At 43.0% G+C, this 27749-nt stretch overlaps 1 protein-coding gene and 1 pseudogene across 1 annotated transcript in view; both read right to left on the minus strand.

Annotated features, from left to right (window-relative positions):
* Positions 1 to 27749, minus strand: part of ATP8A2 (ATPase phospholipid transporting 8A2) — a 504492-nt gene that overhangs the window by 411781 nt on the left and 64962 nt on the right. Inside the window, exons 3-10 of the mRNA XM_029938484.1 lie at positions 16751 to 16850; positions 16200 to 16298; positions 15147 to 15192; positions 14458 to 14498; positions 10072 to 10145; positions 7824 to 7893; positions 6711 to 6838; positions 5369 to 5480 (exon numbers count right to left, since the gene is read on the minus strand). Coding sequence (XP_029794344.1) covers positions 5369 to 5480; positions 6711 to 6838; positions 7824 to 7893; positions 10072 to 10145; positions 14458 to 14498; positions 15147 to 15192; positions 16200 to 16298; positions 16751 to 16850 — 670 coding nt within the window. The remainder of the gene's footprint in view (positions 1 to 5368; positions 5481 to 6710; positions 6839 to 7823; positions 7894 to 10071; positions 10146 to 14457; positions 14499 to 15146; positions 15193 to 16199; positions 16299 to 16750; positions 16851 to 27749) is intronic.
* Positions 19658 to 20244, minus strand: LOC115290379 (annotated as a pseudogene).

A 27749-nucleotide genomic window follows, 5' to 3' on the forward strand; every position in this document is an offset into this window, starting at 1 on the left:
TCCTCTTAGCACAGGAAAAGTCAGTACAACTCTGTACGCTAGACGGTTATGCATTATGCACCTGAAGTCTTCTTACTAAAAATTCTCTGATTGTAACTGCAGTGGACTTTAAGGACTGGTTCCTCAATGATGCCCATGCCCTAACACCTTGACCCTGTAAATATGTTGTTTTATGGGATCAAAGGGGCTCTGCATATAATTAAATAAGGATATGATTTGGGGAGATAATCTTAGATTAGCCAAGTTGGCCAGTTTAATCACATGGACCCTTAAACACAGAAAATGAAAAGATCCTTTCCTGGCTACAGTCAGAGGGAGACACAAGAATGGCCCAAGACATATAGTACCGCCGCCTTTGACAATGGGAGAAAAAGGGATCATGAACCAAGAAATTCAGGCAGCCTCTAGAAGGTGGGCAAGAGCAAGGAAAAGATTCTTCTCTAGAACCTCCTAGAGTGTTCTAGAAAGGAATGCTGTCCATCAGGCATTGTAACATGGGTGAGATCCGTATCAGACTTCTGACCTACAGAACTGTAACAGGACGACCTCGCATTGTTTTAAGCTACTGAGTTCGTACAACTTGTTATGGCAGTGACAACCCAGGAGATGGTAATATTCCATTCCTGGAGGTGGGCAGCACCTGGGTTCAATCAGACGCCAGGAACTGGATAGGGGCAGGTGGACACAGCAGCTTTAGTGCGTAGGTTCCCCTCCGGGAGTCACAAGCCTGGTCTCTTAAGTGCAAACACTGATTTGCAAAAATCTGGTGATTTGAAAGCTTGAAAGGCACACACTGGCCACAAAAATGGTCCCTTGTTCAAAACTTATAAGTCCTGACTCTATTTTTCACTCATCTGATCATTAAAAGAGCAAGGATGAACAGGTCTCCACAAATAAGAATATGAATAAAGTCACAACATAAAAATAAAGATGAAAACAGAGAGCAATACATCCCTATGCTCCCTCGAGAATACTGTACCACAGCGTCGCCGAAACGGTCACCAAACCCACACATGACCTGGTTCCCTGTAGAAGTGGGAGGTGGGGAGTCATTTTACTGGCAATCTTGAACGGTTTAAGTATGGAAACACCCCAGCAGCATTTGCCTATATATTCTCTTTTCTCCCTTTCACTTCAGTTCTCCGAATCTCTGAATTGTTTGTCCTCTACAGCCTTTTTTTTTTTTAATGTTTATTTTATGGGGCGCCTGGGTGGCTCGGTCGGTTAAGCTTCCAACTTCAGCTTAGGTCACAATCTCATGGTTCATGGGTCAAGCCCCACATCAGGCTGCGTGCTGACGGCTCAGGACCTGGAGCCTGCTTCAGATTCTGTGTCCCACCCCCTCTCTGCCCCTCCCCCACTCACGCACTCGCATACACACGCGCTCTCTCAAAAATAAATAAAGGTTATAAAAAGATTTTTAAATGTTTATTTTTTAGAGAGAGAGGGAGAGAATGAGTGGGGGAGGGACACAGGGAATCCCGAGCAGCCTCCGTGCTTAGCATGGAGCATGAGACAGGGCTGGATCCCACGACTGTGAGATCATGACCTGAGCTGAAATCAAGTCGGAGGCTTAACCAACTGAGCCACCCAGGCACCCCTGTCCTTTATAGACTTAAAAAAAAAAAAAATCCTGGGCACCTGAGTGGCTCACTTGGTTAAGCATCCAGCTTCGGCTCAGGTCATGATCTCACAGTTTGTGGGTTCAAGACCCACATCGGGCTCTGGGCTGACAGCTAGCTCAGAGCCTGGAGCCTGCTTCGGATTCTGTGTCTCCCTATCTCTCTGACCCTCCCCTGCTCAGGCTGTCTCTCTATCTCTAAGATAAATAAAAACAGTGAAAAAAATCCTTTAGAATCTAAATGGAAATCCATTAGTGAAGGTTGACCCATCAGCAATCAAATCCCATCGACAGAATGATGGGGATAGCATGTCTCCTCTGGTCTCATGGAAAGAGCCAAGAAACCAGTTCCAAGACTGCCTATCCTAATCCTTTAAAACTCATGGTCTTGTCTCTTTTTTTTTTTTTTTTTTTAATTTAACATTTCTCTGTTTTTCAGAGAGAAAACGCACACAAGTCGGGTCAGGGCAGAGAGTGAGGGAGATGCAGGTTCCAGGCTCTGAGCAGTCAGCACAGACTGACTCACCAGCAGGGAGATCGTGACCTGATCTGAGCCGAAGTCAGACACTTAACCAACTGAGCCACCCAGGCTTCCCAAGATCTTATCATTTTTAACAAACATTCACTGGAGGCACAGGGAGAAAAAAATTACAATAACCATCATTTCTATGACTCCATTAGTTTATCGGCTTCTGATCTTTTCCAATTGTTGAGTCCTGGCCAGTTAACAGGGTTAAGAAAAGTTAGCCTCTGTCCAGTATAAGAGCCCAAAACCTCATTGCATGTACTCCGAGGAGAGCCAGGCTCTGCCTACTCACTCCATTCCCTGAACATTTCACCTTGCAATGACAGGCTTGTAATGTTAAATTCTGACTAGGCTTGTAAGTTCTTCTATGAAATTCTTGAAAACACAACTACTTTTGAGTAAGAGTTCCTTAATAGCAATAAGCCAAAATGTCATAGTTTGAAAAAGCTTCTTATCTGACCTAAATTTTCTACATTTTCTTCTCTCCTAAGAAAGTAGTCAACAGAACAACTAGTGAGACTATGCACTCAGGAGCCAGACTGCCTAGGTTTGAATCCCAACTCTCCCTCTTCTAATTTCGATAACTTAGACACGCATTCTCAGTGTCCTCATCTAGAAAATGGGCAAATAGTATCTTCCTCTTAGGGTCATGATGAAGAATAAATGAGTTAATACATGCAAATTGCTCAGAACAATGCATGAAGGCACTAAGTATTTCCTGTAATTAATGTGATAATACTTCTTTCCCATTAAATCAACCAACAGAAACTGTAACATTGAAAGTATTACCACATGTAACTACACTGAACTTGAGCCAAGGGAACTTTGGTTTCCAGCTACAGGTGTTAGATTATATTCCACTTAAAAACTATTTTCAGTCATTGTTTCAACCCTAAAGGCACAGGGAGTCCAGCACAGACGTTTCTGGAGCTTTCCATCATTCTGTACTCAGCCAGCACGTAACAAGCCCTGCGTGGGTTTATCACATGCAGGTACAAAGAGAAGTGCTTAGCTCACAAGATGCAAACTTCAGGAGGTACCTTTGCACACACCTCGCTTACTAACAAGATGATGGGGTCGTTTTCAGGTATAACAATTATCTCTAACACCTTAGCTACAAAGCTGTACTACCAACGTCACCCTGAAAAAAACCACCAGTTTACCAGAAATCTTGGGAGGTGGTGACATTTGTAACATGCACAATCTAAAAACAGGTCGGGCCCCCACCCAAATTTGAGCAAACTCTGTCACCTCTGTCCCGTCACCAAAACAGAAGTGATCTGGTTAGTGGAGCTCCGCAGGTTAGGTGTTGGTGCTGACGCTGTGCTGGGAAGTCAGAGGACTCACGCTAAGTGGCAGAGCACTGAACGATTCATCAAGATAAAGTCTCCAGATACAGGCTACTCAGAACCCACAAACTTTAAATGTTCTAATCAGCTCTGAACCGGTGAGGACCTAGCAGAGGGACAGAGGAGATGCACCTCAGATACACTGAATAATCGTGAGCCATCCAAGAAGGGCCTCGGTTCGCCAACTATTTATTCTTGGAGCTGCCATGGATCCCCACCCTCTCACATCCAATCCCTCTGCAGCCCTTCCAACACACCGTATCCTCCCAGGACCAAAACTTCTGTGCTCTCTTCCTCCTTTGGGAGCCTTCCTTACCCAGGTGAGGGTGCTCCTTCCCTGAAGCTCCTCAAACAGAGGGTGCTCCGGTCAAGACTTGACACCTTCACCAGGAGTACTTCTGACGCTTTATGCCTCTAACGCCACGTTAAAACACTCACCCGTGACGTTCATGCCATTTGGCTACACTGCCTTCTACCTCTTCCCTTGGCAAGTCCCCCAGCCTCTCAGCCATGCCTCTGACGCTCCAAAGAGGTGAGCCATGGCCTTAGGGTATCCATCTTGGCCCCAGGGCCACCATCATCCTGTCCCTGCAATCACAGTGCCGACCACCAGAAGCGTGGTCTCTCAGCCCTCTATCTCCAGCCTCCCACAGCTCTACCACTAGCCTCCTCCTCCCCTGGCTCCCCCTTGGGTCTCTCCACCCGGGAAACCCCAAGACACTGATCAGCCTGTCGCACGTCAACTACAGCAGCCTTCACACCTCACAAACCTCTGAGGCGTCCTCATGCTCACCAGGTCCCCACCCCCCACCGCTCACCACCTCGTCTCAGTTGTGTTTCTCAGCTGGGGTGGGCAAGGGCTCTGTCATTTCACCTGTTCTAACCAACAGTTAAGTCCCTCCTCTTCCATCATCCGACTTAAAAACAATGGACCGACACAAGAGCCCCACCCCCACTCTCTATCTAAAATGTGCTTTCAATATTGTGTCAACTCACCCCCCAATCCCGGGTCACCTGGTCCTTCCGTAGACACCTACAGCACATTATCACTCACCCTGGTGACTCCCCGTTACTCCTTAGTCCATGCAGCTCCCAGAGGGGGAGCTCGGCCTTTCACTACTGTACCCATACAGCCTAGCTTGAGACTTGGTGCACAGTGGTCACTAAATACTTTTAAACTAAGAAACACAGTCAAATATATGCTTAGGAAGTGAAACAAAAGAGCAGACAAGCTAAAAAGCCTGCTCTCCTGAACAGCAACCATCAGCAAAATAAGATGCCAAATGATACCAAAGAAATGTAAGAAATGACACATTGGGACACTGATTTATACAGAATTTCAAAATCTGTCTGGCAAAACTAGTCATAATGTAAATGAGGGCTGCTTCAAATTCACAAATGATAAATGGAGAAGGCAGAAGCATTTTAAGTTAAATTTTCTGGTGTATGAAGAATAAACATTAATTCAAAAATAACTGATTTTAAATTGCTAAGGATTCCATTAAAAGGACTATTTCCTATAAAATCCTAATTCGTGGGATGAGGAAGAGAAGTAGAAAAATAAGTTTAGAATGAATCCCCGCTCAAGTGCAGAACATAAAATGAGTTAGAACTGATTGTCCCCCTCAATCTGGAAAACAAAGACCACTGATATTTCAAGCAAGAGATAATACATGTGATACAGTCACAGAAACCCAGGAAAGACTACCCAAGGAACCAGAAATAAAGGTACTCCCTTTCCAAATTTAGGTCACAGACAAACTTGAGCTTCCTCAATGCAACATGTGCATTTGCACTCTCTGCTCTCTAAAAATGGAAAGAAAAAAATAAATTCTAAAATCAGCATTGTTTTTCAGCATAGAAATGTTTTACCTGCATGAGTTTGGTGTCGTGTCCAGTATAAACAACTATGCCAAAGACCCACTGAGTGTTTCTAAGCTGTGTACCTCTTAATAAGATCTGGTCGGGCCCAAGGGGAACAGGGCTAAAAATAAGAAACAACATTTATATTTAATGATAGTTTGACAAATGAGCATGAGCTTTTCCCTTAAACATAAACCCACAATTAGTCTATTAATTTGATTATTTCATTTAGTCAAATTTGAACTATTTCACTGAGACGTAGGGGCAATAAAGGTTACCATTGCCTTAATCTACAAAGAGAAGTTTCATCCTATCCATCACTACAAGAACAAAATATACATTGTTTTTCTTATAAAATGTTAGAGGGAATTGTGTTCTCTTATAACCCAGTTATGAAACTCCACACCCAATAAGGAAATTGCTAAAATAACCAGAAGCTTATTCATTTGGAAAACCCAGTTTATTTCATAGACTATTAGAAAAAAAAAAAAAGCAGTAGAGCTATAATATCAAATTTGTCAAGGATGACTTAATGGTTAAATAAGGGACTGAGTGATAATTTAGAAATTCAAAATGGGGATATGGAATACAGAACGGTTCTGCATGCTAAATGAAACCAAGAAAGAAAGCAGTCGCAGCTGTCATAGTTATTTTGGGCTGATTCCCATGATCAGGTCCTTCCCTTTGGGTCTGTTCAAAATACCAAGGTGGGAAGCCTGGATAAGGAGCATGCACATTAAAGATGGGCAGAAGGGGGAAACTGCACCCCAACATAAGGACAAAAATGACTCTCCAACAATCAAACGAATGTCAAGAGGACAAAGACAACAGAATACAGACAACAGGGCAGTGAATACTCTAAAGGAAGAGTAATTGCTTTTCCTTCCACTCAACTTAATAAACACAAATGCTACTTAGAAGAATGCTGGCCAAAAAAACCGAAAAGGATGTTTCTCTAATAAATAGATTAGCTCTTATACACCTCAATGGCGTCTCTTCTGCTTTTCTGGACAATTTTATGCAGCCCAAACCATCTCTCCTCCTGGGCAGGAAATACAGAAAAATAGCCCATGCTGTTAACCTCATTTCAGACCCACAGGCTGTTTTTCTTGACAAAAATCAGTTCTTTCCCTAAATTTGAGGGAAGGTTTATATTGACCAAAATTGTGCTTTGGGAAAAGCTTGGTCTCTCAAATCTAAACTAAGCATACAAAATCTCATGGTTTTAAAATATTACAAAATCAGAAAACAAACTGATAGTTTCCAAAGCTCCATTTCAAACAAATAATGAAAAAAAAAACCACACAAAAAATAAAATAAAATAAAAATCAAGAAAAGTGACAAGTGATACCTTTTCCCATCTACGTGCAAGTTTCCAGTGAAGTCATAGAGGTGGCGGTTGGGTCCCTCACATTCTATCGTGCCAGATAACTTCATCAATACTTCCCTTGTTTGCATGTCAGCAGTGTGACTCAAACCCTAAAATGTTAAAACAAAAGAGGAAATTGAATATGATCTTCCAGATTTAGGGACAGCATTCTGCAACCCAACTGTTAATCCAAAAGAAATAATGTATCATCTAAAATGGAGTAACTGGGAAGGCTAACAAATCAAACTCCCGGCCCTTGAGATAGACTTTAGAGGCAGCCTTTGCCATAGCAACCAAATGCAAAAGTTTCCAAAGATTTCAATGAAGTGCAAAGTTAAGATTCCACCACTGTGCTGGGAACATCCTTGTTCAGGTAACCACATACTCAAACACCTTACAGATACACCTCCACTAGTTCTGTTTTAACACAAGTCATAAAAACAGGGAAAAAAAATCCTTCTAATGTAGTATTGTATTAATATCATATCTAGCACTGAGCAACTCTTCTTTAACCAGGAAAAAAAAAATACCACCTAAATCAAATATTTAAGGTAGAAAAGAAAGATAGATGGGCAGAATTATCTAATTCAACTTAATGCAGCAGAAAATCTACATGCCAAATGCTTATAATTTGTATTCTGTTAAAGACCATTTTTCATTCTAGAATTAAAATACACAGTAAGAGCAATCTTAAGGCATGGAAATTTCATATCTAATATAGAACTCTGTAGAATTAAAGGCTCAGTTAAAACAACAGTCTAAAGTGAGGCACCCAGAGCTCATTGACTGCATCTCTCCACCCAGATGATGCCTTTTCCATCACGTGACTCAACCTAGCTGACAGGACGTCTTTCCATCTGCACTAACAGGCATCCATTTAAGACATAAATTAAGGGAAGATAGCTTCGTGACTCATACTGGAATGAAGCTCACTATTTTAATTCTGCTGGCACTCTCGAGAGGTTCCCTTCATAATAAAAACCACATTCTTCCCATGGGTTCTTCCCCCACCCAGGAAAAGCACTGACTGGTACAGAGAACCAAATTTGCAGTTTGGATCTCCATAACAACACACATCATAAAAGGTAACTTTACCTGACGTATTTTAAGGTTCGTCTCCCCATCTAGATTAGCTGTTTCAACGTAACACATTGCCTGAGGTTCACTATGGAGAGAGAGATTTAAAAAGCCAAAGGTTAGTAAGATCCCTTCCATGGATTCCCAGCTCACGAAGTCTCTACCGGAAATTGTGTTTGCTTGACTGGCCCTTCAACCACTTTGATAGTAACTGACCAGAAAGACCCTCCTCTGTGGGGCTCAACACCAATACAATGTTGTCTGCCCAGTTACCCACCGTTATGGGCCACATAATGGCTGCTTGACCTTAAGGAGCAGAAATAACTAGAGGAGGAGGAGGAGGGAATTGGTGGGTCAAGGGAAACACAGGAAGTTCCAGCTAAGACCCACCCACTGTGTTTGGATGACACTTAGAGTCTGACACACAGCCTGCTCCTGACCAAGAGAGCCGCCCTAGGTGTAACCCATACAAACACATCTTTAGAAGAATGTTACAGCAGGGCGTCTGGGTGGCTCAGTCGGTTGAGCATCCAACTTTGGCTCAGGTTATGATCTCACAGTTTGTGGGTTCGAGCCCCATATCGGTCTCTGTGCTGACCACTAGCTCAAAGCCTGGAGCCTGCTTCAGATTCTGTGTCTCTTTCTCACTCTGCCCCTCCCCTGTTCATTGTCTTTCAAAAATAAATAAATGTACAAAGGAGGAAGAGGAGGAGGAGGAGGAGGAGGAAAAGGAGGAAGAAGAAGAGGAGGAGGAGAGGAGGAGGAAGAAAAAGAGGAAGAAGAAGAAGAAGAAGAAGGTTACAGCCACAGTTGAGGAATCAAGATACAGACTTGGCAAGACTTTCCTTCCCTGTACCTTTTAATAGGTCTATAGGTAACTCTTCAACCAAAACATCTAATTTTAAGGACAGAACACATGAAGAATAACAATAAGCATGGCAGATACCATATTCCTACTGCTAATCATAGTTAGAGGTTACAAAACAGAACCTGTAAGCCACTGTTAAGTCCAAGTCTCCTCCTGCTACCTTGGTGGCGTGTGTTGACTTGGAAGTTGTTCCATCTCTGTTTCTGTTCCCTCGTGTAAGAAGCGGGGATACCAAGAGTTTAGGGGAAGATTAAATGTGATCGTGTACTCAGCAGACAGCTTAGCACAACATATAGACTCAAACACTAGTGAGCAGCCTCGGAACACGTGGTCAGCGGGGGATAATCACATATTAAAACCAGGCTTTCTGGGGTTTCTGGGGTTACAATGAAAACTCGTGCCCCAAACTGTCAAATGATCCACATTTCACTATTTCTGCTGTTACTAATCATAAGGACAAACATGAATCCCACCTTATGTATGTGGTATTTTTCCTCCTCTAGAGGCCTAGGATCCTATTTTCATACCTTTTAGCTCAAGCAGAAAATTCACACTAAGGCTTAAAGTCCAATATGTGATCAAATCCACTAAAAACAACACTGTCTGTAGTCAAAGAAAATGCAAACAGTGAGTGTCTAGGATTCCCAACAGCACAGAAATACAGAAGTTTTAGTCTCATCATGGAATTTAATCTTGAACTCATGAAAAGAAGCTTATTGATATCCTAATTTGAGCATTCTTTCTTTGATATACACTTTTATGTATGGCGCCAAGGAAAATTCAAGGACTACAGGGTCCATTTTTCTTGTCACTTGGTGATTGAGGATACTTTTTCAGCACAAAACTACCTGGAGAACATGGGAATGGCCTTTGGGAGGAAAGGGGGACAAAACATGGACAAACGAAGGGGCAACACCATCTGCAGGTCACGTCTGTGCTGTGCAAATGGCTCAGGTCTCTGAATGGCTAGTCCCCTGGGATCCCCAGGAAGACTCCTGGCCGGACCCAGCAGGAGACCGGTTCTCAAGTCGCAGAAATGCTGCAAGCTGGGTGCTATGAAAGGAATCACTCCACCCCCCTGGAAGGTTTCCAAGGAATGAAGAAGAGCCCACAATAGCTCTCAGACTAAAATGAATCAATAAATGTAATAGAGTTTGACAAAAAGCACAAGGGAATGAATAGGAAAAAGAAAACAGGATCAAGGCAGGGGGGAGAAAAGGCAAATGGCAAGCAACAGAAGAACAGGCCAGAGAGGGAAGGCTGGGGCCGTGGGGGTGGAAGGGAAAGGGTGGCCTGTGACTCCCACAGTCACCATTTAATGCTTTATTGTTCTGAACATTTATTTCAAAAAAAAAAAAAAAACAAAAAAACAAAAACGTGCCCATGAGCACAGCTGACCTGGAGGATAGCAGGACCATGTCTGCTGGGAGATACTGCCCGTTGACGACCTTCACGATGTCCCCCACCGCCACCTAGCAAACCAGGGACAGAGGAGCGAGAAGACAAGAAAGCACAGTGCTTAAGGTGGTTAACCATTTGAAGAAAACATTCCTATATAATCATGCCACGAAATTTAAGACACAAGCCCAAATTATGTTCCTTGACAAGAACAGAAGGAAAATCTTTCAATACAAATGGGAATATGGCCTCTCCGCCGTGGATGCTGAATGAAAAAGGAAAAAAGGGCACCTAGGTGGCTTAGTCAGTTAAGCGTCCCACTTTGGCTCAGGTCATGATCTCAGTTGGTGGGTTCAAGCCCCACGTCGGGCTCTGTACTGACAGCTGAACCTGGAGACTGCTTCGGATTCTGTGTCTCCTCTGCTCTCTTTCCCTCTCCCACTCATGTTCTGTCTCTCTCTCTCAAAAATAAATAAACATTAAAAAATTTTTTAAAAAACAGAAATGGAGAATAAGAAGACAGGAGTCGAACAATTACCAAGGTCTCATTTTCTCACGATTTTCCCGTCCGGCTGCAAATTCCACTCCTCAACTCTAGAACCATTCCATAGCCGTACACAGGAGGGGAGGGTGGCTGAGTGCACAGCTCAGAGCCGGCCCAAACGCTGGGCTCAAAGCCCCCAGCTGACTCCTGGCTCTCTGAGCAAGTGATGGAAACTGTGTGCATCTATGTATATAACGAGCTGGACAGCACATACTTCATGGGGCTATTTTAAGGACAAATTGAGTTAACATACATAGATCTTCTCCATTTTACAAATGGGGAAACTGAGGCTCAAAGAGGTAGAACTTGATCAACATCACACAGCCAATGAGTGTTAGACACCAGATTTAAAATCATGCAACTGGCCAGTGATCTGATTACCAGGCAATACTAAATTAACCCACAAACAGTGCATCTGAGGTCCCCTGGAAACATACCACATAAAACAGGCCAGATTTGTATAGCCTCACTTGCAAAAAAAAAAAAAAAAAAAAAAAGGAGTCACAGTCAAAGTCAGAGACCATTTTAGGAAACAGAATCCACCAGAGAGAAGACCCCAAGGTAAGGAAACAGGCCCTAATCTGACGAACATGGCCACCATGGCCAAGGGTTTTTAAATCATTTAAATAACATCATGGAAGCACCCAGCTAGGTAGAATCTGGGCTTTCAAGTCAGGCCTAGGTTCAAATCTGAGTTTCACAGACATGCTACACACACAAGACCTTGGCAAGCTCTCTGAGCTCCAGTGTCTTCGCTTAAAAATGGGGAACGACCAACACTTAGAGGGCTGATACAACCATTAACGAAGTATATGCGAGCACGTGGCATGACACAGGCACGTGCTAAGTGCTCGTCTCTACCAGCAGAGGTGTCACCAAATGAACACGAGGAGCTTAAACGTCAGAGATGCCACGATTGTGACAGCCCGAGGACAAAGTCCTCAGCATACAAATAATACATACAAAACTCAAAATGGGCACTACATCTTGTTTCTTATTCCAACACACATTCCTGTTCTCTTAGAAATCAAGAATCTCAACCGGAATGGTTATGAAAGGAAGACTTAGGAGTACAGGATCTGGCAGGCTGGGAGAATGGCCCTAGCGGGTGCCTGACTTTAACTTTCCATTAGGCCAAAGGAGGGTTTGCTAAACAGGTGTCCTGCCTGTGCTTTGAATTGCTTATCAAAGCGCTTGAGGTAAGGAATTGGGCTCAATATAGGGAACGGTGGTAAGAGTGAAGTTCCAGAACCACTGTGTATCAACCGAACGGCAAAGGGCAGGCGCGAAACTATACTCCGTACTCCATGATAAAGAGAATATCAGTACACAGGCAAGGAACGCTTAGGAAGACTGAAAAGGTTTTTAAATGTATTTTATGTGAAGTGTTTAATTGCATAGAAAAAAAAATCAGAAGGAGCAGTTAGTTGAGAACCAGAAGGGAAACTTGGTCATGTTTTCTTAAGAAAAAAGGCAGCAGACTTTTTGTTAATCAGTGGGAGGAAGGAAAACTGTGACTCTCTGCATCTTAGCAATTTCAATACAGAGAATTTGTACCTGGTGACAAAGTGCTAAGGCGGTTCATGAGCATAAAAAACTACTTAGCCAGAAATGTGTTTGAAAATGGTTTCTATTCGGTGTTTGAGTGCGTGAAACACCCAGAACGAGAATTCTTAAGGCGAGAAAGAGCCCGCTCTGCGCCCTGAATCCACTCCAGACCCGTGGGATCTCTTGAGTTTCTTACTTTTGAAAGAGAAGCTTAAAGGTCTTCTCAAGTCAACCAACCTATCCAGAGGCACCAAGGAGCGTCACTGGTCACTGCTCTGTGACAGCCCAGGGGCCTGCCGACTCCAGCTTCACCATTTCAGAGGGGACTTTTATGGCTCCGGGAAGCTTAGACACAGCCAGGTCCACCTTGCTAGCGGGACTCTCTGGTGTTCGGTATCTCTTACCACCTGTCCACCCCCATATTCTCGTCCTTGATCTGAGCCACTGTGCGCAAGTGCCTATCATTCCTGCCCACGCACCTCCGACTTTCACACACCCCCCTGTGTCCTGAACAGCGTCTCCCTCTTGAAATCGTTCACCCTTCAAAAGAACACCAGAACATCACGTGAGGGAAGCCTTTGCTCTCTGAAATGACGGACTAGTGGTCCCTCCCCTATGTTCCGCAAGCACCTGAAGCACGCCCCGGCACGGGGCTCAGCACGCGCACTGCGTTCTCTTCAGCTGCTGCCCTCCCCCTACACCAATGGTCTGGGGGCACCCACGAGCCTGGACCTGCGGCAGCAGCCTCACCTGGGAACTTGTTACAAATGCAAAAGCAGCTTCTCAAGGGCAGGGGCCATGCTTTATTCTTATTTGCATCCCCAGTGCCTAACACCATCTCTGATGCATGCTAAGAACTCCATTTAAACAAGCGAAAGTATTTTAAATGAAATTTAAAAATGTATGTGCCAAAACATAGAATAGGTATTTGGTTTGGGTTTCTTTTTTTTTCTTTTTTGACTTCAGATGTGTGCGGAAACAGTGATGAGCTTTAGGAGTTGGTGAAGCCATCCACTCCTGGACCCAGAATTCAGGGATCATCACTCCATTTTTTACTGCTTCAAGTAGTGTAGACATCCCAAATCCAAATCACCCTTCACCCAAGTCACTGTTCATGCCTTTCGGGGGCAGGGGTGGTGGCAACAAGAACCTTAGAGAAACAGAGGCCACACCTAGGTGCAGTGGAAACCCTTGGACCCCCCACAGCACTGGGAGCATTTCTAACCTCTGTGAATTCAAGAATTTCCAACCACTTGACCAAGAATCACAGACTTCCAAATAAGAGGGAGGTCAAGTAGTATTTGTGATACAGGACTTCTAGATTGCTACCAAGGTTAAGGTATTATCACAAAATACCACAAAGTGACTTAATAGTTGTCTCATACCAAAATTTAAAAAATTAAACTGAGGGCTGCAGGCACTAGATCACAGGCATTTTGCAAAGTTAAAAATCCTAGAGGCGTTTTTAAACGCTGTTTATTAAATAGTTAGCAGGAGCAACTATTGTTAAGTGAGCCTTCTAAAAAGCAGTTTCCTTTTGAAATCATGTTAATCAGCTTCAAATCCTGAAGTCATGAACGGCACCCCACAAAAAACCTGTTCTGACCTCTAAGATGGTCCAAGTAAAATAGAGACTCACTTTTATCAGATACAAGATACCCAGATTGTAGAGCATTATTTCTTCTATCTTTTCTATTCATTGCTATAAACGACCAAAAAGCCCTCCCCATCCCCAAACTCTCCCAACCTCATGTTCCCAGGCACACGGAGGCAAACTCTTCTCACTGTTGTAAAGCAAAGGGAAGTGACTGCTGGTCATGCCACACCCAACTTCAGGACTGACTCAAGACCGTCTCCAACCCCCACTCCATCCGTTTATACTTCACAGTAATCTTAAACCCAAAACTCTTCCCACCAAAAATGTTAGAAGTGAGAGTCTCCCAAGTCAGAGAATCTTTAACACACTGGTTTTAGGTCAGCAGAACAGAGACTGGGGAGAAGGTCCCTTGGATTGGAGTTAGAAACTAGAGAATGCTTTGGTATTTTAGAAATATCCATGAGGAGCAATGGATTTCACAACTGTGAATGGACACAGTGGGTACTTTCCAGAAGATGCTGGAAACCAAATCAACATGGAGCAGTTCTAAGCAAACCTGGTGGGAAGCTCTACAATCTAAGACTTATACTAGAGAGAACCAGGTCTTAATCTGAACTTTATCTACCGCAATCAGTGCTAGCCATTAATTCTAAGTCCCCAAGCCAGTACTTTCTAGCATAGCTTTAAAATTTTTTACCTCTTTCCACATAATGGTATGCCACATACCATTTCTTAACACTGAAAAAGAAAAAAAAATGTTTCAATTAGTACCAAGGATAATCAAAATAAAACCAGCTTTCCAAAATCTAAAAGCCTCCTTTTAAAACTCCACTTACTACTTTAAACATCAGATCTTTAGACATAAAGGTATATGCCACACCACTCCCCAAAATGGAGCCCAACTCTGTATACCATAGATTAATGCATACACATAAATATAAATGTATGCATATAAGGCAAATCTAGTCCTGTTTATCCCAGAATAAAAATAGCACCCTGTAATGAGATTTAAATACACACACACACACACACACACACACACACACACACACCCCACAGATCTAATGTTCTAGAAATCAATACAGTAAAAAGTAGAGAAAGGTAAGGAGCAATTATAAACAAAGGATGTAAATTCTTGAACTTTTTATAGACATAAAATATGTCTAACTCCTGAAAATTACGTTTTCTAGAATACACGAATTCTGTTCACATCTTAATAGCCAGGACTCACATTTTGTTGTGTTGGTTTGTAATTTTGCTCTTTAAAATGTTTCATATAGATCATTTCCCTCAACTTATCTCAATACATTAGCTACTTATTTAAAATGCTTTCAATGCAGGTCTTATGTTTTCCAGTGGAAAAAGTGATTCAGCCTGGTGTCTTACCTATTGTTTTCTTTTTGTTAACTGCATTGTCTGCTTTATGCCGCTTCTGTTACAAGAAAGAAAAGAAAGTTCTTAGATTCAAAAGCTCCAAATGAATAATTGAAACCACAAACAACAGATCAGGAAAGAACAGGACACGAGGAAACTGACCGGCAGCAACACCGATGCTGTAAAATCGCTTGCTAAATTCAGTAGACGAATGTAGCGAATATGCGTGCAGTCTACTCTAGCGTCAACTTTGCCATTTTGCCTCCAACAAGGAATGAGCACTCTGAGGTATGAAACTGCTCACTCTTTGTTTGGATTCCACTAAAAAAATTATTCAGGATGATAAACCCAACAACTGAATTCATTTTATTGGTAAAGTACTTTAGGCACAAAGTATCTTTCCTTTGATTTGTATTCTATTTATTTGTTTACCTAGTCCCAGAAAAATGTACATATGAGGAGTGTGAATGTATGTGTGTCTGTGTGTGTGTGAGAAAGAAAGTGTTACAGACACGGGGGGAGGGGGTCAAGAGAGGAAGGAAAGTCGGGGGAGAGAAAGTGGTGAAGGGAGTAAGGGCTGGAGAGGAAGAGAAAGACTATGCAGACAAGACCACAGATGGAGAGAGAAAAGGGGAGAAAGCATGAATATGGTGGTAGTCATGAACTTGGAAATACACTGAGATTAATAGGAGGAGGGCAAAGACTCTGGAAATTACCTCGGGCAGAGCCATCCCAATGCTGCAACAGCAGGCAGCAATATAATCCTTTCATTACCCAAATTAACAAGCCCTAAAGAAGGACGTAAGGAACAGAAGTGATAAAAATCAAAGAGAGGCCACAGAGCCGACATTAGAAAATATAGTTCAAACTACTTCTGTGTCACTGCATAGGTATTTAAGACATGGCGTATCCACGTTCCTTCCCCAAAATCAAGATCATAGGCCCTGATGGGCTAGTTAGCCTATCGACCAGTTTCCTGTTTTCAACAAAAAACCCAAAGCAACAGGGAAGTTATAAGTTCTGTAACTTACACAGTGTTTTTATTATGTAAAAGCAAAAACTTACAAAATCTTCTATAATCTCTTTGATGCCTGCAATTGTTAAAATAATGATCAATGGCACCAGGGTGGTGTATCTTCCTGTTGGAGATACATCTGGAATTTGCTGTTAAGACAGAGACCAAAAGACAAAATTAACATTTTTAAATGAAAATCCTCTCTATGTAAAAGAAAATAGGACATTCGTCACTCTTTTGAAGTTATGTTCCACTTGTTAAACCAAAACAACACCTTATTTTCTAAACTAGGTACACGTTTTAGTATTTTAAGAATTTTATCCAACATTGCTATGGTTTGAAAGGGGTTACAGAGGATCACCCTAGGACCATTTCTCTATGGCTGTTTCAGTAACTGCCACTATCTTCACAGCAGTATCTAAATAAGTCTCCCTTTTCGCCAAGATCATGTTTGTTGATGGAAACGATGGTTGAGTAAGGCGACAAATTACATCCAAGTATCATGACACCTTTTCGGTTAAGTGACCTTTTAGCAAAATCTCATTTTGCATGTAACCAGCACTAGGAATTGTAAATACCTTTGTATTTACAAGAACATTACCTGTAATAAGGCAATGAAGAGGAAGAAGGCGTTAGCAGCTCTTCTAATCTGCTCATACAAGAATCGAGGTAGAAACGTCAACACGCTGTACTTGGCGGTACTGAAAGAAAAAAGAAAAATGCTACTGTTGGTTACAAGTGTAAATTCTAAAAATGCAAGAAAATAAGAAGTTTCCAGAATTTTACGAGTGGTTTTAAAAATAAAATACTTCATGGGGCGCCTGGGTGGCTCAGTCGGTTAAGCGTCCGGCTTCGGCTCAGGTCATGATCTCATGGTTCGTGGGTTCGAGCCCCGCGTCGGGCTCTGTGCTGACAGCTAACTCAGAGCCTGGAGCCTGCTTCGGATTCTGTTTCTCCCTCTCCCTCTGACCCTCCCCTATTCCCACTGTCTCTGTCTCTCAAATATAAATAAAGAACATTAAAAAATTTTTTTAATAAAAAAAAATAAAATACTTCAAACTTCAGGACAAGAAAATCACTGTGCTGGCCCTTTAGAAAATTTTATAAAAGGACACACCTACCAAGAAAATCTTCCAACATGAAAACAAAGGTTTTCAAATTTAGAAATATTCCCTATTCACACAGTGTAAGCAGGGAAATTTGTCTGCCTTCCGGGAGCTACAGTAAGCACATCAAGAACATTTATTAAAGGAAGACAGGTTTCAAGGATCACGAAACAAAGAGGTACATGTTCCAAATATAGAAGACATGAACGCTGAAATTGAAATACCTGGAGTAATTCACACAAGCGAGTTAGAATCATCATTCCATGGTATGTGATGCATGATAGTTCTTAATATAAAGCCATCGATTCAAGGTAGTAAGTTAGTTCCATAAAGTATGCCGAGTACCACCAGGTATGTATCTCTCTGGACACCTACCACAGACGGGTTTTTTTCTGGTCAACCACACCTGAATAGACTCCATTCCTACCACATCCTTTATTTGGCAACCACTAGCTCATGCTTGTTTGGAATTTTTGCCCAGTCTTATTAAGAAATAATTGATATACATCACTGTATAACTTACGGCATACAGGATGATGTTCTGAGTTACATATATTGTGAAATGGTCATCAAAACAGGTTAGCTAATGTCCCTCTTCTCACGGTGGTACAAGCAGACTTTGACGTCCATGTATATGATACAGCAGTGGTAGCTACCGTGCTCATGTTGCACATTCCATTCCTTGTACTTATTTATCTCGTAACTGGGAGTTTGTACCTTTTGGCCATCTTATCCAATTTCCTTCCTCCCACCCTCCACTTCTGATAGTTACATGTTTCATCTCTTTCTAGACATTTGGGTTTTGTTTCTTTAGATTCCACGTGTGAGATCATATAGGAAGTCCTTTTTTTCTTGACTTACTTTGCTTATTTCACATGCCTTCAAGGTCAATCCATATCTCAAAAGGTAGGATTTCCCTCATAAATATTCTACTTTATGTATATACCACAACCTCTTAATCCATTCATCCATCAGCAGATACACAGGCTGTTTCCAGATCTTAGCTATCGTAAACAGAGCTTAGTGTTTTCATTTCCCTGGGATATATTCCCTAAAGTTGAACGGCTGGGTCATAAGATAGTGCTATCTGATTTCTTGAGGAAACTCTATACCCTTTCCTACAGTGACTGCACTGGTTTATATCTCCACATCCACGCCAGCATTTGTTCTTTTTGACGATGACTATCCAAACAGGTGTAATGAGATAAGTCCTTATGGTTTTAATTTGTATTTCTGATGACTAGTGATGTTTAGTATCTTTTCATGTGCCTATTGGCCCTTCCTCTATCTTCTTTGGATAAGTGTCTATTCGGGTCCTTTGCCCATTTTTTAATTGGGTTATTTTTTCTTCCATCAAGCTGTAGGGATTCTTTATATATATATTATATACTAGCCCCTTATCAGTTACTCGGTTTGCGAATGCATTTCCCCATTCCATGGGTTCTCTTTTCACTTTACTGATCATTTCTTTAGCTGTGTAGAAGCTTTTTACTTGGAGGTAGACCCACTTGTTTTTTTCTGCTTGTACTTCAGGTGTCATCACCAAAACCCATGTCATAGAGCTTCATTCCTAGGTTTTCCCCCAGCAGTTTCATAGTTTTCAGTCTTTATTATACTTCAAGTTAATTTTTGTAAGGGGTGTAACATATGGTCTAGTTTCATTCTTTTACATGTGAATATCCAGTTATCACAGCACCTTATTGAAGAGATGGTCATTTCTCCCTTGAGAATTCTTGGTTCCCTATCCAAGTATCAGTGGTCCATATATACTTGGGTTTATTTCTGGGCTCTTGTCGTTTTTATGCCAACACCATACTGTTGTGATGACCATGGATTTAGAGTATAGGTTTAAGTCAGGAAGTGTAATGCCTCTCACTTTGTTCTTCCTTCTCAGAATTTCTTTGGCTATTTAGGGTCTTTTGTGGTTCCATATCATTTTAACAGTGTTTTTTCCACTTCTGTAAAAAAATGCCATTAGAAGCTCAATAAATATTGTGTTGAATCTGTAGATGCTCACATTTTTGTTTCCACCTGGGATACCCTCCCTCATCCACATGGTCTCTCCATACCTAAACTGCCCTTCCTATCCTACCCTCACAAACATCTATCTTCCATTAAATTTGATAAATCACAGATGCTTCTTCCTCCAAGCCCACAGGATGGTGTTAATACCTACCTACATCATATGATCTCTGCTTTGCTTTGTATTATATTTATCCCTGAAACAGATTCTGGGAACACTAAGAATGGTTACTTCAAATTCAGGTGTTCCCACCAGATAGCAATCATCAACCAACAGTGAAATCATCCAAAGGCATAAACTGAGAAGCCGAAGAGGCAAAATGACCTGTATTTCCTTAGACTGCTCAAAGGCTTACCAATAAAGAGTGGCTGCCTGACTCCTAGTTTGCCTTCTGAAAACCTAATTCAGAATATGCACAGGCTCCAAATGGAGTCTGAAACTCATGATGAGTTTTATGAATATTTGCATATTCTTTTGTGATGTAAAAGCCTATGCAGAAAATAGCACCAGGTTATCTTCAATCACCACACAGCTGAAGCATTTTACCAACAGCATATACCACCTTGGCATTCTTTCCCAATCATAAAGAATATTAAAATACTTTATAAAATAGTAGGTCCCACAAATCAAAAGAATCTGGATACAAAAGCGATTAAAGAGAAGTAATTTAAAACATTTCCACTGGTTTTCCCATGTTTCTGATTTAGCCTTCTGAATTTTGTACTTTTTTTCCACATAAAGTATAAATTGAAACAAAAATCCAGGCAAACAGAACAAAAAATAAAGGGCCTCATGAACTATGAAGGGTCCCCATGTTGCAATCTGGAACTTTGTATAATTATTCAACATATAGTTCCAAGCTTTTTTAAATGGTTCTTGTAGAGGGTTCTCAGGTAAAAGTGAATCTAAATACTCCACACCCAAAGACACTGAACTGAAGATGCTGATACTTTTATTTATGGCCATTTTTCAAATCTCTGCAGAAAGAATTCAGGGCAACAGTGGGGGTACTGTGGGCCACTGTCACCTGGACTCCTATTTTCTTTTTTTAATAATTAATTTCAACTTTAGTTAGTTAATATATATTGCAATATTGGTTTCAGAAATAAAAAATTCAGGGGGCGCATGGGTGGCTCAGTCAGTTAAGCCCCCAGCTTAGGCTCAGGTCATGATCTCACGTTCATGGGTTCGAGCCCTGCCTTGGGCTCTGGGCTGACAGCTTTAGATTCTGGTCTCCCTCTCTCTCTGCCCCTCTCCCGCTCATGCTCTGTCTCAAAAATAAATAAATTTTTTTTTAAATAAAAAGAAAATTCAGTGGTTCAGCACTTACATACACCAGAGCTCATGGTAACAAGTGCCCTCCCTAAATTCCCATCACCCATCTGGCCCATCTCCTACCCACCTCCCTCCAACTCAACCCTATCATCAAGAGTCCCTTGTGGTTTGCTTCCCTTTCTTCTCTTTATCCTCCACCTTCCCATATGTTCATCTGCTTTGTTTCTTACATTTCACATGAGTGAGATCAAATATTTGTCTTTCTGACTGACTTATTTCACTTAGCATTAATACATTCTAGCTCCATCCACGTCATTGCAAATGGCAAGATTTCATTCTTTTTGATGGCTGAGTTATAGTTGATGGTGTGTGTGTGTGTGTGTGTGTGTGTGTGTGTGTGTGTGTACACACCATATCTATCTATTCATTAGTTGACAGACATTTAGGCCCTCTTCATAGTTTGGCTATTGTTGGTAATGCTGCTATCAAGCTCAGAGTGCATATACCCCTTGGAATCTGTATTTTTGTCCTTTGGGTAAATACCTAATGGTGCAATTGCTGGATCATAGGGTAGTTCTATTTGAGTCAACTCTCTTTTTTTCTTTTACAGTTTATTGTTAAGTTGGTTTCCATATAACACCCAGTGCTCATCCCAACAAGTGCCCTCCTCCATGCCCATCACCCCTTTTCCCCCCTCTCTCCCACCCCCACCAACCCTCAGTTTGTTCTCAGTATTCAAGAGTCTCTGTTTGCCTCCCTCCCTCTCATTTTTTGCCCTTCCCCTCCCCCATGGTCCTCTGTTAAGTTTCTCCTGTGCCACATATGAGTGAAAACATATGGTACCTGCCCTTCTCTGCCTGACTTATTTCACTTAGCATAACACCCTCGAGTTCCATCCACGTTGCTACAAATGGCCAGATTTCATTCTTTCTCATTGCCATGTAGTACTCCATTGTGTATATATACCACATCTTCTTGATCCATTCATCAGTTGATGGACAGTTAGGCTCTTTCCATGATTTGGCTATTGTAGAAAGTGCCGCTATGAACATTGGGGTACATGTGCTCCTAGGCATCAGCACTTCTGTATCCCTTGGGTAAATCCCTAGCAGTGCTATTGCTGGGTCATAGGGGAGTTCTATGGATAGTTTTTTGAGGAACCTCCACACTGTTTTCCAGAGTGGCTGCACCAGTTTACATTCCCACCAACAGTGGAGGAGGGTGCCCGTCTCTCCACACCCTCGCCTGCATCTATAGTCTGATTTGTTCATTTTAGCCACTCTGACTGGCATGAGGTGGTATCTCAGTGTGGATTTGATTTGTATTTCCCTGATGAGTGATGCTGAGCATCGTTTCATGTGTTATTTGAGCCAACTTCTAATCAAAATATATTGTAGCAAGATTATCTAGCAGAACACCACAGCACACAAATACACAACAAATTAGAAGTACCAAAGCAGAAGGGCACAGGTCTCAGAAGACAGAGCACTGGGGCATGTGGACTGCTGCAAGTCCCCACCACCACCAACTCGGGAATAACAAAATAATAAAACCAGACAACTCAAAGCACATAGCATCTTAGGTCACTTGAGGACACAGGAAATGGTCCTGTGTACCATTACTGCTACTGCCTCACAGATGACCATCCCTGGGGCATGACAGCCTGGTGTTTCACAGTGCGCAGCAGAAGCGTCCTCAGAGTTATGTTTTGGCTTCTTCTGCCTGAGGTATTAAATATACATATAAACAATTACATGAAAACCACTTCTAAGACAGCTCAAACTTAAAGATTCTGACACTTGAAGGGATATCGCTGAAGTAGCTAACAAATATGCTTGCACGGAGCCCCCCACACACTCATTTGTTTAGCCCTTTGGGACATAAGAGGTCACTGTAAAATCTTGCCAGACAGAATAAAGTAGCTGAAACCAAGCTCATTAAAGAGTCAGGAAAAATATATCAAATTCATGTATGCGATAGCTCGTGGTAAAGTTCTCTGGATTACAGTTTACAGGACAAATTCAAACAGAACCTCATTCATTCCTTTATGGTGTACTGGCCACTGAAATAAAGCAAACAACATGTATCCTAAGGAAAACAGGACAAATTCATATACTTTAAGACTAGAAAGCATCATATAAAGTAGTCTGACTATAAACCCCACATTCCACATGTATGGAACAGACACACTCACACAGCTGGCACACGACCCTGTCTATCCATCGGCATTTCCCACTTCGGTAAAACACTAAGTGTGCTTAAGGGGACCCACGTGCCTCTGAAATGCCGTAAATGTTTGGAGTAGAAAGAGATCGCATTTATGTGAGGTAACCAAAGATAAGATGTAGAAGGAAAGCATACAACCTTTTATTCTGGTCAAACTAGAAAAGGGGGCCTCAAACATTTTCAGATGGAAACAGAATGAGCATCATCAACAATTCAGAGAAACACACATTCGTCCAAGAGATGGCTCCTGTGTCGCATTAACCGAGAGCCCTGAGGTGTCCTGGTACAGATTTGAACACATAAAACTACGGTCAGCTCAAGGCGGCACCTCAAAATTCTTCTCCCAGAAGAGTTTAGGGTAATGCTTCCCAAACTTAAAGATGCATACAAATCAGCTGGGGATCTTGTTACAATCGATTAGTCAGGATTCTCCCAAGAAACAGAGCAGTTGTGTACAGACAGACGCAGGGTCAGACAGATTTTAAGGAACTGGCTGACACAACTGGGGAGGCTTGAGAAGTCCAAAGTCTGTAGGGTGGTGGACGGCAGACTGGAGACCCAGGGGAAGATCTAATGTCTTTCAAGTCTGATGGCTGTGTGATGGCAGATTTCCTTCTACTCCAGGAAGGCCAGATTTCATTCTGTTGAGGCTTTCAGCTAACTGGAGGAGGCCACCCAAATTATTCATCTGTATTCAGAGTCTACCAATTTCAATGTGAATCTCCTTCAAAAACACCCTCACAGAAACATCTAACAATAACGTTTGACCAAATGCCTGGGCACCATGGCCCAGTCAAGTTGCACATAAAATGAACCACTATATGCACATTCGGACTCAGTAGGTCTAGAGTGGCCTGGGGTTCTGCATTTCCAATGAGTTCCAGGGGAGGTCAACGGTGCTGGTCCATACCCTGACCGGCAAGCACCCTTGAACAGGTAGATTTGTTTAAACCTCCTATTTGAAGTCAGTCCAGCTGAACACTATTAGACCTAGCCAGGATGGGAGACATTTACCATCCACCCACTGGCCCAGGGAAGGAACCACACACAGGGTGAAATGGGTCAGTGAAGGTGGCTCCCAACAGAAAAGTCCGTTCGCCCAGGTGAATGAGTCACACCCCAAAGATTCCCACCCAAACCACATATGTCAGCAACCTGCGGTCATGGCTGTCCACAGCAAGGACGGGCCCCCAGCTACAAGAGTCCTAGGTAGCTGGCCCATCGCGGAGTCTGGGGACCGGGGCGAAGGAACCAGGAGAGAACAGGCATTTCTGGTGGTTCACTCAGATTCCCTCGAAACATGTGAGACCAGCGTTTTCTGAAACTGGGGGACATGAGGAAAGACCAGGGGCTTGTCAAAAATCCACCCAACCTTCCGTCAACAGACACTCACTGAGCCCCATCTATGAGAGAGGCACTGTGGCAGGCACTGCAGGGACCCACTGGCCAAAGCTGCACACCCTCAAGGGAATTACGTTCTAGAGGAAAAATTCACTTGAAAACAAAATATGACGGGATAGGCATGGTAAATACCGTGGAGGAAAGTCAACCAGGGAAGGGGCTACCGAGGTCCACAAGCTGGGGCTAGGGAAAGGGGCTCGATCCTCAGTGGCATGATCAGGGCACGTTTCACTGAGAAGGCGGAGGCTGTGCTAAGCCCTGAAGCAGCAGAAGCAGCCAGGTGGGTACACGGTGGGGGAAGGGGCCACGGAACCAGTGGACAGCAGGTGCAAGGCAGGGAGTGGGAGGGCTCCCGTGGCTCCTTCCGTGGAAGAGGCAGGGCAGGACCCTGTGGAGAAGTATGAAGAGACCAGGTCAGTCAGACATGGGCCTTTGCTTCTCAAGAACCGGAAGTCTCTGGATTGCAAGAAGACAAGATCTGACAACAGCAGCAACCTGCAAACCCCCGCCCCGAGGAAACGGGACTCAACCGGGGTGGAACTCAGTTACATGTCTGGGGTGGGGGGTACGCTCCCCTTGGACACCTTAGGATGTGGAGAGTATGGGAAACAACCCCAACAGGAAATAGGGCCTGGCGAAAATGTGGGTCTGAGGCTATGCCTGCCACAGATCACAAAGCGTTCCAGAAGTCCCATTGCCAGAATGCCGCACAAAAAAATCCAGACATGACGCTTCAGTTAGGATTTTCCCGCCTTGAGAAAAACTGAACTTGACAACTGTTCTCTGAAGGCAGATCTAAAATGCAGTAACTACTTCCGGTGTAACTTCCCCCTAAAACAAGCCTCCAGAAACCCAGAAATTAAACTAGCTTAGGGGCGCCTGGGTGGCTCAGTCAGTTGAGCATCTGACTTTGGCTCAGGTCACGATCTCCTGGCTTGTGAGTTCAGGCCCCATGTCAGGCTTGGTGCTGACAGCTCAGAGCCTGGAGCCTGCTTCGGATTCTGTGTCTCCCTCTCTCTCTGCCCCTTCCCCGCTGGTGCTCTATGTCCGTCTGTCTGTCTGTCTGTCTGTCTGTCTCTCTCTCTCTCTCTCTCAAAAATAAATAAATAAATTTAAACTAGTTTAACATTCCTCTTTGAAACGTGAGCAGTACATCCACCTCAGGTATACATACAGACAAAAGCAATCCTTGTTTCTATTCCCCTGCATTACATGGACAAAGACTCTTTTTTTCAGTTTTTATTTATTTTGAGAGAGTGTGAGTGGGGGGAAGGGCAGAGAGAGAGGGAGAGAGAGAAAAAGAATCCGAAGCAGGCCCCGCACCATCAGCACAGAGCCCAAGGAGGGGCTCAAACCTGCGAACCAGGAGATCCTGACCTGGGCCAAAACCAGGAGTCAGACGCTTCACTCACTGAGCCGCCCAGGTGCCCCTAAATACATTTCTTATGTGTGCCCAATGTACAGTAGTGTTCAGTATTGAGTGAAAGAGTAGAGGCCCTTTTAAATAATTCTCTCCAAGAAACTGACTGTGAGTTAAGCCGGAGATCCATGATCAGGTTCTAGAAATCTTCCATTTCACCGAGGTCCTAGAAGATGCCATTCACCTTTCTCCCCTCGAGATATGCACTCAGCAAGGAGTTCTGGGTTATTGGAGGCAAAGACAAGAAAACACGATGCCCAACGGTTTTTCATGTCTTCATAAACAGCTTCACTTATCATTTAGTGTATTAAACCATCTCACAGAAAAACGCAAAAATGAGTGACACACTAAATGCAAAGGCCAGCGGACCTCCTGCCACTCCTGTTGACAACGGACATCAGTGCACACCTGGGAAATTAAACTAGCTTAACAGCCCTCTTTGAAAGGTGAGCAGTAAATCCACCTCAGGTATACATACAGCCAGAAAGACGCGCCAACGGACAGCCAAGCCTATGGCCCTCCCCATCTAGCACCGACTCCTGATACTTTGCAAACTAACCCCCTCCCCAAATTATATTCAGGAAATCCTCTCCAACATAGAAATCCCTGCTGAAAAGGAATAGAACCACTTCACTACAAATTTTCACTCCATTTTTCTGAACTACGACAATTCAACCAGTTAAAATAAAGGCTTATAAGCCCATATGAAAACAACTGATCTGTTTTCAACACTTTTCCTGTTTCTTATTCTATAGCCGGGGAAAAGGTACAAGATACTGCCTTATCTCGTAGCCTGTTCCCACAATGTAGTAACTGGACCTGGGCCAGTGCTATTAGTACACTTCTTCCTAGCACTTTATTAAGGCTCATATAGAGCTTTTGAGTGTGTTTTATTGTAGGGAGAGAGGGCATGAGCGGGAAGGGGTGGGGAGAGAGAGAGGGGGGAGAGGGGGAGGGAATGAATCTTAAGCAGGCTCCATGTTTAACACAGAGCCAAATGCAGGGCTAGATCCCACAACCTTGAGTTCATGACCTAAGCAGAAATCAAGAGTCAGATGCTGAAGTGACTGAGCCCCCCAAGCGCTTCTAGCATATTCTTTATAATACATATCCAGTGAGAAAAAGGAGCAGAGTTCTAATCAACCGACTTAAAAATATACCTTTGAACATAGCTTCATTAATTAGAGATTCCCCATAATTCCTATTAAGTAGAGTGAGTGCCCTGTTCATATCCTATTTCTAAATCTATTCTCTTATACATAATGCATCATTCAATAAATACTTCTGGACACAAAGCATTTCAATACTTCCATAGGAAGAAGACAAGAGGCACAGCAACATTTTGGGCACAAAGCATGCTGCCAGACAAATCCTCCGCCAGATAACTCTTAGTAAGCAGTTCCAGGCGTAAGACACTGGATGCTCATGGCGATCTTCAGAGGTGGCTCCACTGAAAAGTAGGTTTTGTCCAATCGCTTTACAAGAAAACCTGTGAACTTTAGGAGATCAAGTCAAATGAAGAGGAGTTGTGAGACTCTCATTCAAAGCAAAGCAAAAAAGACCATTTTTGAGGAGATTCTATCCTGAATGAAAAGAAACAACAAATATTATGAAAATACCTAACCTAAAGGCAAACAAGTACAGGAGTCACAAACGAAGGGGCACCTGGTGGCTCAGTCAGTTAAGCATTCAACTTCAGTTCAGGTCATGATCTTACAGCTTGTGAGTTCAAGCCCCACATTGGGCTCTATGCTGACAGCTCGAGCCTGGAGCCTGTTTCCGATTCTGTGTCCCTCTTGCTCTGCCCCTTCCCCCACTCAATCTCATATTCTCCTCCCTCTCCCTCCCTCCCTCCCTCCCTCTCTCTCTCTCTCTCTCTCTCTCTCACACAAAGATAAATTTAAAAGAATATATATGAAGCTCAATCCTACTGCTGCCCCAGAACCAGCAAAACAGGTCAAAGCCTACTGCATTTCATTATACCTTTGGCCCTTCACCCAGAATTCAGTCTGTTCTTTCCTAACCCAGAGGAATAAACCCAATCAAAAGGGGCATTTACAGCTGTGCTGGGGACTGACGTACTACAAGTCAAGCAAGGAGGGACAGGACTCTGCAGCAGAGGCATCCAAGTGCAAGGCCCTAAGGCTCA

This window comes from Suricata suricatta, chromosome 4 (assembly GCF_006229205.1).
Source record: "Suricata suricatta isolate VVHF042 chromosome 4, meerkat_22Aug2017_6uvM2_HiC, whole genome shotgun sequence".
NCBI lineage: Eukaryota > Metazoa > Chordata > Mammalia > Carnivora > Herpestidae > Suricata > Suricata suricatta.